At 51.7% G+C, this 16,527-nt stretch overlaps 7 protein-coding genes across 7 annotated transcripts; 1 reads left to right on the plus strand and 6 right to left on the minus strand.

Moving 5' to 3' along the window:
• Window positions 1–934: 934 nt before the first annotated feature.
• Window positions 935–1,624, minus strand: DSM5745_06621 (zinc finger MYND domain-containing protein; the record flags this gene model as incomplete). Its single annotated transcript, XM_026748637.1, has 1 exon — window positions 935–1,624. One exon carries the CDS (start codon window positions 1,622–1,624, stop codon window positions 935–937), a length of 690 nt encoding a protein of 229 aa, XP_026602941.1.
• Window positions 1,625–1,846: 222 nt separating this feature from the next.
• On the minus strand, window positions 1,847–2,831 carry DSM5745_06622 (uncharacterized protein; the record flags this gene model as incomplete). Its single annotated transcript, XM_026748638.1, has 2 exons — window positions 1,847–2,509; window positions 2,571–2,831. The coding sequence occupies 2 exons, from the start codon at window positions 2,829–2,831 to the stop codon at window positions 1,847–1,849; spliced, it is 924 nt and encodes a 307-aa protein (XP_026602942.1).
• Window positions 2,832–3,527: 696 nt separating this feature from the next.
• On the minus strand, window positions 3,528–4,521 carry DSM5745_06623 (uncharacterized protein; the record flags this gene model as incomplete). The annotated part of the gene is made up of 2 exons (XM_026748639.1): window positions 3,528–4,306; window positions 4,368–4,521. The coding sequence occupies 2 exons, from the start codon at window positions 4,519–4,521 to the stop codon at window positions 3,528–3,530; spliced, it is 933 nt and encodes a 310-aa protein (XP_026602943.1).
• Window positions 4,522–6,264: 1,743 nt separating this feature from the next.
• Window positions 6,265–7,521, minus strand: DSM5745_06624 (uncharacterized protein; the record flags this gene model as incomplete). Its single annotated transcript, XM_026748640.1, has 1 exon — window positions 6,265–7,521. One exon carries the CDS (start codon window positions 7,519–7,521, stop codon window positions 6,265–6,267), a length of 1,257 nt encoding a protein of 418 aa, XP_026602944.1.
• A 361-nt stretch (window positions 7,522–7,882) lies between these two features.
• Window positions 7,883–9,516, minus strand: DSM5745_06625 (Zn(II)2Cys6 transcription factor; the record flags this gene model as incomplete). Its single annotated transcript, XM_026748641.1, has 2 exons — window positions 7,883–8,618; window positions 8,672–9,516. 2 exons carry the CDS (start codon window positions 9,514–9,516, stop codon window positions 7,883–7,885), a joined length of 1,581 nt encoding a protein of 526 aa, XP_026602945.1.
• A 1,179-nt stretch (window positions 9,517–10,695) lies between these two features.
• Window positions 10,696–12,103, minus strand: DSM5745_06626 (uncharacterized protein; the record flags this gene model as incomplete). Its single annotated transcript, XM_026748642.1, has 2 exons — window positions 10,696–11,849; window positions 11,926–12,103. 2 exons carry the CDS (start codon window positions 12,101–12,103, stop codon window positions 10,696–10,698), a joined length of 1,332 nt encoding a protein of 443 aa, XP_026602946.1.
• Window positions 12,104–13,475: 1,372 nt separating this feature from the next.
• On the plus strand, window positions 13,476–14,482 carry DSM5745_06627 (uncharacterized protein; the record flags this gene model as incomplete). The annotated part of the gene is made up of 3 exons (XM_026748643.1): window positions 13,476–13,791; window positions 13,849–14,018; window positions 14,081–14,482. The coding sequence occupies 3 exons, from the start codon at window positions 13,476–13,478 to the stop codon at window positions 14,480–14,482; spliced, it is 888 nt and encodes a 295-aa protein (XP_026602947.1).
• Window positions 14,483–16,527: the final 2,045 nt, after the last annotated feature.

Below are 16,527 nucleotides of genomic sequence, written 5' to 3' on the forward strand. Positions count from 1 at the left end.
TCTGCAACAAGTTGACAATCCTTAATTCAAGGACGCTTTCATCCATCCGCTAGGGTCTGTATGACCCAGCCGAACAGAGCCTTCACGTCGTAGAAGTTAGCGCCACCGACTGGGCGGCCTCAGAGACTTGTGCCATGGGCGAGTGGTCACAGCAGCTGCTGTAGGCCCTGCAGTTGGACCGTCTCACTACAGCTAGGCCTAATAATGGAGAGATCTTTGCGGAATGCTCGATAGGTAGCAGGATCATCTCTCTGAGCAACACCATGATGAGAGGAGTTGCTAAAACGACCCTTGCGTGGTTCCTAGCCCAGAGCTTCTTGAATACGGCAGTAATATGCTCGCCGGGGTGCCAGGTGGGAGTTCGTTGTGCGAGGCCAAGTGCATGAACGTAAGGGTCCAGGGCCAGCGACTCCGTGGCTAGCTACCCTGGGTTACAAGTGGGAAGGTCAGGTCGTTGCTTGGCCTGGCGGAAACCGCTGCTACCCTACCACCGCAGGCTTTTTCTGCAGCTTCGTGGCCTTTCGATGGGGGATTTTATCGTCGCCAGAAAGAGGCTGTTATGAACGTAACAACAAGTCAATGACATTCTCATCTAGAATACACGGGAGATGCTCGACAACGGACCCTCATTGTTTGAGTATTCGCGTATTGCACGTTTTTGACCATAGCCCAGACGGTCAAAATTCAACATCCGAATCCAAATTTGGTTGACAATCGGTAGATATGATGATCCTCCTCTGCCAGGAAATCGGTGAAACAGTAGCCAAAGTATACAAATCACGAGTCCATCAATTTGTAGAACCTTGCATGTCTGCAACACCAAAACGAAGTCCGCTCCAACGCCAAAATCCAAAACCTGCCACCGTCGTCGAGAATAGAGTCATAACACCGAAGCCGTACTCCATAACCACATAGCCAAGTAATAACCCCCAATCTAGTTCGACCGGAACCCATACTTCTCGCCCAACTCACTCAGCTTCGCCTGCATAGCCGCAGTTTCACTTGACTGACGCATAGCAGACGGTCCAAGCCCCATCTTCCTAAACACCCGCGACTGCTCCCGTTCCTGGAAGACTTGAGCGGGACTATTAGTGCGGTAGAACTTGGCCGTCGCGACCAGATCCGCCTTCCCGAACTTATGCGGGTAATCATTCGAGTCCGCCGGTCCCGATCTCACAATCGCAACATCGCCCTTCTGCTTGCGCCCAATAAGCCGACTCGCAAGCTTATTCTCGGGTCCTGGGCCCGTCCCGCCGTAGGCGTAGTAGTACCACGTATCGACGCCGTCCTGGTGCGAGTAGAACTTTCCTGCCTCGTCGGGACTGAAGTTCGTGAGCTTTGACTCCAGCTCGAGCATTTCGGCGCCCCAATCGCCGTAGGAGGTGAGCGGGAGGGGCTCGATGTAGCTGGCGTCGTCGGCGGGGTCAGCGTCGGGCAAGATGGGATTGGGCCGGATCACCCAGCAGTTTGCCTTGACGGCGCTCTCGCATGTCTTTTTGTGCTCCTTCCAGTGGGACTTTTGGCATGTGGCTGAGCAGTAATGGGTAGAGGTGTTCTTGCACCCGGAGCACTTTTTGCTGCCCGGGTTGTTGCAGGATGGGAGAGCGCAGGTGGGGGCTGTCATTTCGGGGGGTTTTACAGGGATTGACGGTAATATGATGGGTGAGGACCTTGATGGATGGTTAGAGCGTTTGTTGTGTTGGGAGGGGCAGATTCTGATAGAGTTTGAGTGTTTGTGGGGGCAAGCTTTGACCACTTCTTATTCATCACTAGGTACCATTATATATTATCCACTTCAGATCCATCCGTTCACTACCATTATATCAATCTAACAAGTCAATAATCATCACACCTCCTTCCTCCACTCACTCTCACCCCCCAACCAAGCCCTAAAATCCTTCAGACCGGGATGAACCTTCTTCAGAGCCTGAATATCAGCCTTGGACCCCTCCTCCCGGAACCACGCAAACATCGTCCCCATATCCTTCACCATCCACATGGCAAAATGCGCAATGAACTCGAATGTTGTAGGCACATCCCGCCCCGTAACGCTCTTGAAGACGCCCGCCATCTCAGCAAACGAGAGCTGATCACCCGCCAGTGAAACAGCTTTCCCCCTGTACTCCTCCAGCTTGAGGAAAGCCTGCGCCGCGAAAAAGCCTATGTCCGAGACGGCGATGACCTGCAGCGGCACGTCTCTCATGGCAACCTTCCACACCGTCGCCCATGCCTTTCCGGCAAAGCCGGTGACCAGCCCGCCGTCGAGGAAGGCTGCAGGGCGGAGGATCGTCCATGTCATGTCTGTGCCCTTGGAGGCGTTGATCAAATGGTGCTCGTTCTTGTGCTTTGATATGAAGTGCGGGACGGTGGTGGGGTTGTTGATTGAGGCCTCGCCGCCGCGGTCGACGGAGGAGTAGACGAAGTGCTTAACGTTATTCTTTAACGCTGCGTCGATTAGGCCATGGCCTTGTTTCTCTTCGATGTCGGAGTGGCCGGTGAAGGAAGCGAGCTGACAAGGTGGCTGGTTAGCTTCAACTTTCAAGGTAGGATAACTGCTCAGGGTAACATACCAGCACAGCATAGACACCCCAAATCGGAGCCGACGTGACCTTATTTGCATTCTCGAAGATTTGGTCTGGCTGATCCAGATTACCCTGGACGAGCTTGATCTTGGGAGATTTGTTGGCGAGTTTCTGCGCGCTGGGCGAGGTGGTGGAGCGGGTTACGGCTAGGATCTCGATGTCGGCGTCGGGGGCTTGCTGCAGGAGATTGTCTATCGTGCTGCTGCCTTGTTTGCCGGTGGCTAGTGCGACGAGGATCGCTTTTGTCATTGCGGTTTGAGGTATAGTATCGAGCTGGTATTATAGGCTGGTATTGTTGCTTGGAGAGGTGGGTAAATGTGAGATGCGGTTGTAGGCAGTGGATCATTGGATTGCGGCTACAGAAAGGCGACATAGGAGGCCTTAATATACGAATCTGTTTGTACCTCAATGATGAATGGAATACCCCTACTCCGTACATAGTGTTATAGTAATCGCGGCCAAAGCGCGAGCCCGAACCACCGATATGCCGATGCCTTGATAAGCCCTGGTCACCTCCATCTATTACAAATCGCGATTGGCGGGAAACGGAGTCGCATCGGCCGATCTAATGGGGCACCATGTGTCTCCGATGGGAGTTTTTGATGTGCTTTGGTCGGGTTGTTCCAATCAAGGACGTTGAAGAAGGCACTACCAGATGCTAAGGCTATAGTGGCCTATAATATAGCGCGGCATAAGGACACGAATGAAATACTCATCTTACGCTAAGAACAGGACGAAACCGCTTATTGGGTAGTTCGCGTTTGATCTAGCTCGCGTGCGGTCGAGGTTCTAGCCCCGGGCTGGCTGTGCTTTGCCTTGCCTTGCCCTAACCCAAGTTGGCGCTTCTTCAAGCCCACCTGCACAAGGCAGAAAACTCGTAATCATACATTAAACATGGGTATAGTCATAAAGATCATCTGAACGCCAAACCGAAATCCCACCTGTTCAATTCACGCCATTCCCAGCACGCCGTTCATACCCATATGAATGCGCGAATTGCGGCGGCGAAGGCAGTACCAGAACCTCTGACACCACATCCTCCTCGACATCGACAGCATGTGGCTCCGTACCCCACGGGAAGATCCCCGACGAGCGGGTCGCGAAGGTGCGGTAACTCAGTGCTGGGCTGAGCGGAGCTCCAGTTCCTGGGTCTGCTTCTGGTGACGGTGCTGGGAAGTGTTCGCGTGACGGGCTCCGAGGCTGAAGCAAAAGCGATGGTGGGGGCGGAAGCAGTGGAGAGACTGGGTAGGATGCTTGGTTTTCCTTGGAGGTCAGAGCTTGCTCTCGCTCGGTATCGTACCCGTCGTCGTCGTTCTCATAATCTTTCCAGTAAGGATCCGGCACTAGTTGTCGCTGAACGGTAGGGAAGAGTGAGTAAGAAGGTGATGGCGATGGTAATGGCGAAGCCCTGGCGTTCAATGTGCTGACGGGACTAGACGAGAGCCATGACGCCGGCGACGCTGTCTCTTCCATGGCGATCCGAGGGTCCGTTAAGAGACCCAGGATCTCGAGTTCCTTGCTGAGCCGTATAGATTGCAATCTCGGGGGCCGAAATGTGGATGCGGATGACGATGCTGACGTTGAGGAATCGGTATCATCACGAATCATCGAGGGGCCTTTCGCTTTCCGCCCCTTTGAGCGGCGCGAGAAGAGCGATTTGAAGCTCTGGCCGTATTTGATGCGCATTGTTATGAGGACGAGGACTGATACTGCGAGGATCACTACTGTGATGGTTTAGTCGGGTTTGAGTATGGCAATGGGCGTGTTGATTTGACTTTGACTCACCAGTCAGCCCTAGGGCTAGGCCTGCTTTGCCGAGCAGGGAAGTGGATGTGTCTCTCTTGCGGTTTCTAGAGGCTGGAGAGATCTCGGTCTCGACTCGTTGCGTTGGTTGCGTGGAAAGAAGGTACGTCGAAGTGACAGCTGCAGGCCGATGCATCGACGTGCTTGAAAAGCACCTAGTAACATAAAGATTTGCCAGCAGTCGAGAATTGAGCATGCAATGCAAAGTGAGATATGAGAATTCTCCGAGTGCAGAAATATAAGAATTTGAATGCAAGAGCAGAGCTGGATGTGATATAACAACCGTCAACCTGCATTCCCGCATCGCCCCATCAGAGATTCCGAAAAGACCAATCCATAATTAGCAAAAGCACGAACAAACCCAGCTCGATCTATCATCCATGCCCCCGGGTCTTTTTGTTTCGCACGCTGACAGGTCCCCCCTGCGAGAGACGGTCTGGCAGATTCCTCCCAAGCCATCAGCAGATCAGGATCAGGAAAACAACCCGCTGCAACCTGATCATCCGTAAGGTACCAACCAACCCAGACAGTTCCCGCCGCTGAAACTGCGATGGGCGAAGGGACAGCCGGGTTGACCCAATAAGACTTGATGCATCGCCCTGTCAAACGGTTTAGCGTGCGCCACTGGGGGGCCGGGGGGCGGCCCGTGGGCCCTGGCCGGGTCCGTGATTGCTGATCATGATCATCACATCACTGGGACGGGTAAGGATGCCGTGCCGTCGATTTGGATTTGGAATTTGACTGAAGCTCGTGTTTCGCCCGGATCGGCGATGTGATCATCAGATCATCTTAGCCTGGGCCCGAGAGTCGGTTCTGTTTGGTGTGGTTGGAGTGGACGGGATGGAGGTCGGGATTCGGAAGAGATCGCAAGCCCTAAGTCGGTGATCTGGCTGGCCTTTGGATTCTGGGTCAGGCTGATACAAGCAGCAGTGCTGATGTCGTGCCATGGGTGCTTCTCATCAGCGCTCACCGAAGGAAGGGGTGAATAGCGATCGTTGTCCAAGCCTTGCTTCAGCTGCTCCATACCAGGGTTGACGCCCAACAAACGAACACTTTCCGACCCTAGCAACAAGCTCGGCCAAGGCTGTTTTCTTTCATCCTGGGCCAGATAATGAAAGTCAGGAAACAAACGAGAAGCGGGAACTACTGCAACACTCAAGGGCTGATCACCCGGCATGTGTCAAGGCAGTCCCGTTCGCGCTTCATCCGACATGGAAACTCTAAGCCACGTCCTAGAGCCTAGCTATCTCACTATAGTGACAGTCTAGGTGTTGGCCAAGGCTTGTCGTCTTCGGAGGTCGTAGAAATGGGATTGGGGGCTTGAAATCATTTAGTGCTTTTCTGGGTTCTTCGATCGAGGGTGGCATGAGTCGTGACGCTGAAAGAGACCGAGCTCCTCCGTAGGTACCTGACTGTCCATAGTTAGTTCCTCTTTCTAAATAGCGTGGGGACCTGAATTAGGTAGGCTCGATCACGCCGTCTTCGTTGCGAGCAAGGCTCAGTTTCAACGGGCCAAACTCTGCTGCGGACCGTGCAAAAGATAGATCATCCCTTTTTTCATATGATATCTATTTGCCGCTAGCCATAGCAGCCTCGATTGTCGCAGTGCGAAGATATGTGTTAGGCGGAGGAATTAGCGGGAAGAGCGTTGGCCACCTTCATCGGGAATGTGCTTTGCGCTCCTGGCCACAGACGTACCTCGCTACTCATGCCGGGGAGGTTGGCCACGCCTAGTTTGTATTCATGTTCACTAAGACCAGGCTCACTGAAGTCAAGGAATGAGTTCTGACTGGTACGGCGATGCATAGGACCTCAACAATTTCCCTAGGACTATCATACAATCGAGTAGCCCTACAACCGTGTGCTTCTCATCTTGCCATCAAAACTCCCACTCAATCTTCTGCAACCCGTCCTCACAAGGCCTTCCAGCCGTAACGCTCCCTCTCGCCTTCTTTTTAGCGACATCCATCTCAACCACCACACTCGCCAGCGTCGTCATCCTCTCCATGCCCCGCGCATTCGCCGGTAACCCGCGACAGATCCCCGTCGGATCCCCCTTCTGATCCCTCAAGCGCGCATAGACTGACTCTGCACAGACCCGCACGCTCTCCTGCGCATCATCCCTCGCCAGCTCAGTTATCCGCTCCAACCTCGCGAACGAGTTAGCCGCTGGTCGATCGTAGATCGCACCACGAGGGAACCCCGTTGGTGGCGTGACGACGTGGTTCGTGTGTGCGATGAATAGTGGCCCTTTCCCCTTCTTTAGATAGAACCCTGATTCTGACTCAACCTCAGAGGTAGAGGGCCTGCTGGCAGGCTCAAGGACCGAAATCCCCAACGGCGTAACCTCCACAGTGCCGAATCTGCCGGACACGTCCCCCATCAGCATATTGGCCGTTGAAGCACCTCCAACCTCGCGGATCATTTCTACTGCTACGGTGAACTCCGATGCGTGCTCGAGGATATACCGCGTCATGATATGGGTCGGTAATCTGCTGGCATCGAAGGCGCCGCAGCGTAGAGCGTTAAGGCAGATGGCAAGCCCAGATGAATTGAGGCCAATCTTCCCAACGAGGCCGGCCTCGGTCAAAGTAAAGAACCTCTTCCCGCGACCATTATTATTCCCGTTGGCCTGTCGTTCCGAACTGAAATCAGACTCGGAAATGGCGACATCCAAAACCACCATCCCGCCCGCCAACTCAGGCAGCCAGTCCCAGTTCTGCGCAACTACGAGCCTCTCTTTATCCGCGCTCAACTGCGCTAGGGACGTACACCCATCCGTGATCTCCGGTATCTGCATACGTTCCTCATCCGGATCTTTTGGCGCATTCTCGTAGTTCGTAAGCGCAATCTCACTCCGGACATTTAGTGCTAGTATGTCCGCAAACTCAAGACCTGAACCATCTGCAATCCCTCTAATCTCATCGAGGATGGCGGGGTAGAGCCTTTGCAAAGTTGGGACAAAGATGTCCGAGCGGGATCTTGATTCGGGCCAGGAGAGACCCGCGGTTTCGTGGAAGAACGTCGTATAGGTTTTTATGTTGTTTTGAATGCGATCCTTGGCTTTCTGGCCATGTTGCAGGCCGATGTTGTAGTGGTTGCCGTAGAGCGTGAGAGTCGGGACATGCGGAGGCATTGCGTCTGTTCTGTGCGGGGGTAAAGGGCACGTAGAGAAGGTTGATCGCATTCCCGGCAGATGGGGAGCTAAATTCTATAAGGGGAATATTGGAGTACCGTTAGATATGGTTATCAGCGCGGAAAAAGGCGTTGCATATCTCCAGCTATCTCCAAACTTACTCCAACAACGTCTCCATCTTGGGGTCGAGAGCTTACCCCTCAATTATCTAAGCTTGGGCCAGTGAAATGTCCATAGACGGCGAAGCTTGGAGCCGCTGCTGGGAGAAAATAGCATCCTGACTGCAAGACAAAGAGCAAGTGGCAAGATTGGACGTTTGGGACCTCGGCTAGACGTCGCTTAGGACTTCAGATGATCGCTCTCAGGCTGGATAGATAGAAGCACCGATGGTCTGGAATTCAGCGAGCCATTTCTGTCGACTGGCTGGTGCCGACTCTGATTCTGTGGTCAAGGAAGCAGCATCGATCCGCGTCCATATTTCCTTGAGGGCTTGTTCTGCCTTGACAGTAGACTGCCATGGAACGACCCTTGACAGCTCTTTCCAATGTAGCAAGACCTTTGCGCGATCGTGTGGATTTGTAGTTTCTGCACCAGCAATGAGAATCGGCCAGATGGTCGACTTGAATAAAGGATTGTCGCGGGGTATCTGCGACACGTGCTGCAAGATAGTATCAACTAGTTCGTGTCGCTGTTCCGGAGTTGGGAGGTGGTCGCAGGCATATCCATGGGACTCGGAGATGATCTGGGAAACGTAGAGGGCTGCAGCCGCTTTGTAGGCTGACCCGACGTGATATCTCTCTGCAAAGTCATCAGCCGCTGGCGTCAGGGATTGAAGGTCGGACGCCCAGCTTGTCGGGTCAAAGCATTGTAAAGACAAGAGTATGCACTGCGCGGTTGCAAATTCGGAACAGCAAGAGGGCGCGAGATTCTGCACATCATGATAAGACGATGCAGCTATAATCAGCTGCGAGATCTGTGACGGACACGATGAGTAGTGGTCAACCTCCGCAAGCCTTAGTGCACGATCCATTCCGCATAGCTCCTGGCAACTCCAGCTTGCTGTTGTGGTGGAGAGTGAGGAGCCGAACATGTCCTGGCTGGGTCATGGTCGGTCAGTTTAGGAGGCCCGGTATTGGCATAGGCCACTTACAGAATGATACGCGAGATAATCCAGGAGCAAAATGACTTTTCGTCACCGCTCATTTGCATCTCCTCAACAGCCAACGAATCTGACATGCGGGAAGTTATGAGCCGAACCAGTCGAGTGGCGGCTCCAAGATGGATGCGCCATGTATCATCGCCCGATCCCAGATGAGCAAGGTCACAAAGAAGCATCGAGGAAGCCAGCAATGTGGTGTACTTGGAGGGGCTAACATTGCTGATCTCCTGGCTTAATAGCTGCAAAGCTCTTCCTTTGAAACGAAGCGCATCAACGTGATACTTCTGAGCGTTCGGCGTCCCTGGCCTCGACAAAAGATTGTACAGATGGTGGGCAGACATGGAGACGACAGTATTGAAGAGAGCCGAGTTTTGTTCAGCACCGGCAAATCCAAGTAGAAGTCCAATGGGATTCTGTTTTTGAGCCGGATAGTTGTAGACAACTAGATCGTTGCTGACATGGACGAGGAAGTGACTCAGGTAGTGTCGGGTACAGTGGTCCAGCCCTTGCAGCCAGGGATCCAGAGGGCTGAATGAGAGCAATCCACTCTTGCTGCGACAGTCCAGGGGCTCAAGGTCGTTTGTCATGTCTGCCTGGCTTTGTGTCCTGGAAGCAGCTGGTGGTTCCGCTTCTAACCTGCACGATCTTTCGCTGAACGTCTTCCCCATCATCTTGCCCCGACTGGCAACACCTCCCACGAAAAGAATCAGTTTCCCATATCCAAGGCACTCAAGGCCATTGGAAACACATTTTCGACAGTGTGGTTTGGTCTGGTCGCATTTTACTCGACGGCGTCGACAGGTATGGCATGGTTTTGTGGCGTTGGTGTTGTCCATGGTGTTGCGGACACAGGCTAACCGTCTCTTTTCCACTCACCCTCTGGCCTATATCAACCAATATATCTATCTATCTCGGTAGTGTTGCTGTATGGTCATGATCATGACCTTCCTTTCCACCAAATCTGATGGAGTTTTCAACTAGATCACCGCAGAGCAGAGGGGTGCATCTAGGCACATTTCTGGTCACGTGAAGGAGCAGCCGCTAATTTGTTTGTAAGCCTTAACCATCAGGCATTCTTCCACATTTCTGTTGCTCAATTTCCTACACTGCCATCACAAGGCCATACCGTACACCCCCGGGAAAGAACCAGACAGAGCATATTGCAATGAAGACAACGGAGCACACAAAAGCGCCAAAAGAGCAGGCACCTCTCGAGGATGGATCTTTACAAAGCGCAATTCCTTCTTCGCAACCAGATATTCACAGAGACAGCAGTTTGCATCAAGCCAGAGTGACTACAATTCCCCCTTCGCAACCAGATAATGGAGACGGCGCGTCGCGGTTCTGATGGTTTCACCATGGGCGGGCCAACGGTATAGGCGTCCGCGATGGGCGAAACTACAGCTTAACAGCCTCGCGAAATGCTTGCTAGCACTCTCCGAGACACCCGGTCCAAAAGACCAGGTGAAGATCGTACTCCAAACACGGCCCAGCGGCCCTCGAGCCTCCAGATGCCGGATATGCAATCCGGCCAGGGTTCTAACTAGCGCGCTGCATTGTAGGTCTTTAACAGGGCCAATTTCAGTCCATTGCCCTGGGCAGGTTTTAGGGTCTGCTGGCCTCCGCGGGCGCTGGTAATATCGTCGGTGAGGAGGAAGGTTTCTAAACACCATCAAGTCCACGCAAGTACCTATTATCAAACGCCGAAAGGTCAAATATCTCATTATACCGGATAGAAATCATGCCAGTTATGGTCTAGTTAGATCACTCCCTGCTAGGTCAAGGGAATTGTGCACGCTTCCCAAGGTAAATATTATAGTTAAAGAAATATTGCCGCGGGCATTGGGAAGACTATATTGCTCTTACTAGGGCTGGGTCATTCCAGCGTCCTTCTCCGGTATAATGATAGGGGGAAAGAAGGAGTGGACTATTATTCCAGAGGAAACAACGCTCGTCTTTCATAACATCGACCGGCAGGCATGCATAAACTTCCAGTTGACGGCATAGCAAAGTACTTAGATATCTAGCTCACTCTCATTGTCAACAAAAACCAAAGTTTCATCGAACTCGCTATTCAACTCGAAAAGAGCTTGGCAATCGTAGTCGACAGTGGTCTCAGGCTTACAAGCCTTAGCCTGTCGAGCTTTTTTCTTCTCATAGTCACGGAGCTGTATCGAAGACCCGACCTCATCTTGGTGATCGTAATCAACAGGGCTCTCAGGCTCATGAGCCTTGGTCGGTAGCGCTTTGTTCGTCTCATAGTCACGGAGCTGTTTCGCAGACCCGACTTTATCGTTTGTACGCGCTCGCCTGTCGATCGGAGCGTCAGTCTCCGCATCAGCCGACTCGGACACAATCCTCCACTGCCTGTGCAGCCTCTCCTTGTCTATACCCTGAGCCTTGCTTCTCTCAGATATAGACAGAACCTCTTTCTCCATCGCGTAGACTGGCGGGATATCGTTGAACTTGGGGTCGGACAGTTCCAGTCGGGCTGGTGGTAACGCGCCAATTTGGACTTCTGCAAAAATGTATCGAAGGTATGACCATATAATAGGGATATCCTTCTCCTCGGTCAGAAGCAGGACGGGAGACGACTGAACCTCCAACGCCTCATTGAGTTTGTGGAATTGAACAATATCCCCGCTGGTGACCATTCCGAATGTGTCGAGATCGTGCTCGTGACGCCCTTGGCGTACATGTTGAATTACTCCTATTGAATCAGAGTGTTTATTAGCAAGTGTACGAGTACAGGAAGAGAGGGAAGGGGCGTCAGTACTCATCTGGACTAAACAGTCTCTCAAGTTCCATTTGAGCCATTCCGCGGATGAATAGCGTATCACGAGCTTAAAACTCCAGCTGACATCATCATAGTAGATGGCATCGTCAATTACCGAGTTGATGTATTTTAATTTCTTGTTGTGCCGAAACCCAGCGTAGACAGACGGGCCTCTTTTATAGGCGAGCGGACGACAATGCTGTAGGCGCAGAGGCATGGGGTGCAGCTCGCTCCCGAAGCTTCGTCTCTCAGCATCCAGATTGAAATCAACGAGACAGCACTTGAGGATAGCATCGATTTTCCAGTCTTTGTGTTGCGGGGTTTCGGGGTTTCGTTTTAGCCAGAGGCTCGAAGGGAGTCGGGTAGGCGAGATATGCCCCAGGGCGATACTCACTGGGAGAATTCAGGAGTTAGATAATGGGTGCTGGAGAATGCTTCACTCATGATTATCGAGAGTATAAGTACTTACTAACATGATCGGGGCATTCGTGTTGCTCGGGCGAAAGCCATGCCTCGCTGTTCCTGGTGACCGAGAGGGCTTGCAGGAGGGTCTCCCATCGGACATTGCTGAGGCAGATCTGCTCCGGCTCTTTCAGCTGACTGTCCAGTTCAATGAAAAACACACCAAGAGAGGATTTAGGCCACATTTTGCAGGTGTTTGCCTCCAAAGTTTTTTGGGGGGTTCTCATTTATCGGCGCAGTTGGCAGCAGCTCGAAATATTGATAACAGGCTGTTTATACTTCTATCTCTGAGTCATGGGGCGTCGTCATCCATGATAACACTTTTGCTGAGCGAAGTTTATCGAAGTTGCATCTCTGGCTGGAACTTGCTTCCGGGTCATCTTAGATGACGAGAACGAATGCCCGCGGTGACATGGGAAAGGGTATTGTTATTGGCTCTTTAAGGCCGAAAGTATAGCTATACAACCTTTTAGAACCTAATGTACTGGTTAGCATATTACAATCAGTGCAGAAAAGTGCGAATAAGGAATTTTTGAGCATACCCTTACCTATCTTGCTTTCTTCCGAACAAGGCCTGACTCCACCTGGTGATCATTGTACACTTGAATGACACAGTCAAGCGAAGCAGTCTTTAGACTTGCTGTATCGGCATGGATGTTTGCAGGTTGTGCCCTTAAAAGTAAGCCGGGCAAGGCAGTTTGTCATGACCTTCACCTCCAAACCACAATCCATAAGTGCCAGGGCCTCTAGTGTTGCGCAACGAATATTCTCACGGTTACTGTCCTCCAGCTCCCGTTCCTCATCAGACCCCGTTAGACATCTCAGGCCTTGAAGGCGAAGGGAAAGATCTGGAATGTTGTCAATGGAATCGCCACAGCCCATCAATGTAACATCTCGAATGTGCTCGCCTAGCTCAGGAGCTTTCTCGAGAAGGTTAATGAGGTCCTTGAAATATAATGGCGCGCTTAGGTTGACCTTCCGGTAAAGGATTGTGAGGACGAGGAGCGAAGGAGCTAGACACGCGCGAAAGGGGGCGTCCTTGTCAGCTTTGCAGTAGAAAAAATGATTCTCAAAGAATAAACCGGTAGTTTCAGAAGCCCGGAAGGATCCTGTAACTGGTTCATCCTCACAGTGTGATTGAGAGGAGCAAGGAGCTGGTCAGGAAGAAGATGGTAAGGAACACAAGCTGGGAGGAAAAAGAGAAAATCCCGCTCACCTCAATCTGCTTTCAATATCAAGCTTTTTTCCTTGGGAAGAGCTTTTCTGAGTCTGAGTTCCTTCATGTCATTTCCAGCGAAATACTGTCATGATAGATATTACAATCAACAGGCCCAACAGGAGCTGTGAATGCAAGTAAGGACTCATATGTGGAGTCAGACTTGCAAGGTAGACATTGAGCAGATTAGGGGAGAACCCTGAGGTGCCCACAACACAGGAAACAAAGTCAGAAATACCTTGCTCAAGCTTGTGTTAGCACTTTCTTGTTTTGACAAATTTCCCTTACCTCGTTTCTATCGATCTCGTACTCTAGCACAACCAAATATTCCATCCGCCGCTATGCCGGACGCTGAACGAATCAAGGAGTTGAGAGATCTGGCATTCGACACATGTCAAAAGGCAATAATGGCGGCCGTCGATGTTTGTTGCCCTAGGCTAAGGATTACAACTAGGTCTGAGCTCGGAAAAAGCATAAAGACTGCCCTGAGGGAGTTGAGGACAGACCTGTTTGTGCCTAAGAACCGCGAAATCAGCGGCCTGACTCTAGGTGAAGTCTATGAAGCCTTTGAGCTTAAGCACAGCGAGATGCCTTTGGTTATCGCATCACTTCGTGCATACCGCACCGACTATCGCGATGACATCCCCAAATCCATATGTTAGTGCGATGTCTACATACCTTTGTCCCATCATATAGCTTTACTGACAAGAATAGGGGAGGAGAACGAGGAGTTCAACGAAACATTCGGACCCGTTCTGGCCAAAAACGAGGCCGTGTCGAGATCGTGGTTCGACATTCTCTACAGAAAGGCTCTCCACGCGGCAAACCAAGAAGGTATACACGGCCAGCGGCCTTTGCCTGACAGCATGGATGTTTTGATGGCCGTGAGAAGAGAATTCGCATCGTATATGCTGGGCTCGAAACACTCCTAAGCTGGACTACAAAGCTTGGTGGACGAATTACTTCTCTTAGTGGCCGTGCCGATTACACGGTCTGGTACGAAGAAACCACGGACCAGATGTCCACCAACTTGGCCTGCATCGAGATGAAGAAACGTGGGGACGCTAAAAAGGCTATTCCCCAGTGTCTTGGCTACATGGGCGTTGTTCACAGGCGCAGGGTCAATTTGAAAAAGTCAAACACCGACGTGTATGGCATCGCGACGGACGGGAGAGTGTTCTACTTCCTGGGCATTGAAAAAGGATATGTCCGCATATCTGAGCCGCTGACCTGGGATATGCATAACCCAGCCGAAGCTGGTGTGATTTGGCGTGGCCTACGGGCCATCGTTCGACAGGCAACCGCCCTTTCACCTCTGAACAGCCGCAATCCAACAGATGAAACTTGAGGTGGAGAAGGGCCCCAGGCTCGGCTTGATTGATTTTCATACCCTTAAGGTCAATATGGTTCTTTCTGAGGCGTTCTCTCAATCTCTTCCCATGGACTGTATTGCTTGACCTACAACGCCGCTGGTTCCAAGTGCTTGTTTTAGGATGTATATCTACTCCCTGTACTAGAGTCGTGGTTGAGAACATGATAGTGTCAGCTCGTTGTTCGTTCTGACAAGTGTCTGCATGACATTTCGTCCACTGGTGTTCAATTGCGAGTGCTGGGTCCAAGCTTCCACCGACAATGTGAGGTCCATTCTAAGCTCCTATGATCAGTAAACAAGGTCGAAGTTCTCTTTGTGTTGGTTTCAAATTGAATTGATGGTTACGAACCAGTTTTACTATGTCACTGACAGGAATACTGCCCCCAGTTGAATCTGGCTGGTTTTCATCATTGTCAATATCAACCTGGAAGTACGTACCTATTGAAGAGGACGAACCCACAATGATAAAGGTGACTTCCAGTATCCATCCCGCCCCTGGCCAATCCCGTAATACGCATTGCTATATGTCCCACCTCCACCAGAGTAGTCCGATGCCTCGACGTGCGCGGCCCGCAGGCCCACCGATCCGAACGTTGGCTCCAAAGTCCAAAGTCCCGACTGCAGCGTCTCCAACACGGAAACATCAGCCAGAATCAGCCATGGCCGAGCCCACCTGGACTGGGTCTGCCCGGGTCTAGTCCCGTTCCTGAAGCCATGTGGATCTAGGCAGTTCCTGTTCCTGAATTCCCGACGCAGTCGACCCACTACCTTGCTGCAACCTCCCAAAGACAAGAGTCACAGAGTCAGAGTCGGATAGAGACATACGTACGGAGTATATATGTGCGTAGTCTCGACCAAGACCCCAGCAGTCTAAAAGAGTCGACTTTCGGCAGCCTGACATAGAAGGGTGAGTCAGTTGTCTACCGGTACGCCTCACGCAAGAATACAGGTTTGTTGCCTGACTCGCCCCGATATGCGAGTCATGTCACTCAGGATGCAAGATGCACCCTCCCGAGGTCCGTTAGGCGAACTGCCGATTTGGTGTATAATAATAAGGGAGACTGTGATGATTTTTCCTTGCGGGCTCCAGATCTTCAACGTACGCACTTTGTAGTCTAGACTTCTACTCCGTAGTACCCAGCAACGTGCAAGAAATGTGGGTACTGCTAGTGAATGAGCCCAGCGCCAGTAGTGGTTCTTGGATACTCTACAGGCGCATCCAATTGGGTAACCTTCAAAGTTAGGGCTTGCAGGACGTGGAGCGAGAATGTGATGGACCAGCAAGATACGTCAGACTTTCACCAGACCAGTACTCCGTGGAACGGTGAGGGGCTGCGCCGCGTATTATTCAGGAGGTGATACTAGTAGAGCATCTAGATCTGCAGTGTGTTAGTCTATGCGTACCAGTAAACCCGTAGTCTCTCCCCAGGTACTAGACGAGGAGAGCACGTACAGACAGACGATGTACGCCATAAATTGGGTTGCAACTGTGGTTGACCCTGGCCTGAAACTTCTTAGATGTGCCGGTAGCCTCATTTGCTGAACATACAGTAAAAGAAAAATCCAGGGTATGGTGCATACCATACCTAAGTGGACCAGGGCTCACGCCAATCACTTCTCGCATCCAAGAAGCGAAGATAAGGTACCGAATTGGTCCGGCGCATCCAGTCAGCTACAACATGTGATACATAGATAGAGGCGTACCTTTCAATAGCCACTCCTGTCAGCGTAAAGTAAAAAGCCGAAGAATCTCCGAGCCGATCGCCAATGCGCAGACAGGTAGGGAGAGCGATAACATCCCTGTTTATACCCGGAAACGCACTCTATAGTTAGATGTGTACATATCCGAATGCCAAGTTCGAGTCAGGGCCACGCATCAAATGAGAGAGAAGAGGCTGGAGAATTTCCTCATTGGCGGGTTGCTTATTTTTTAATTCCCGTTGTCCTTACCTAGCCTAGCTTGCGCACGGAGCTTTGAGCACCCTACGGAGTAGTTAGTTTGCAGGCTAAGGCGGGCAGAC

Source organism: Aspergillus mulundensis, assembly GCF_003369625.1.
Source record: "Aspergillus mulundensis strain DSM 5745 chromosome Unknown scaffold_6, whole genome shotgun sequence".
NCBI classification, from domain to species: domain Eukaryota; kingdom Fungi; phylum Ascomycota; class Eurotiomycetes; order Eurotiales; family Aspergillaceae; genus Aspergillus; species Aspergillus mulundensis.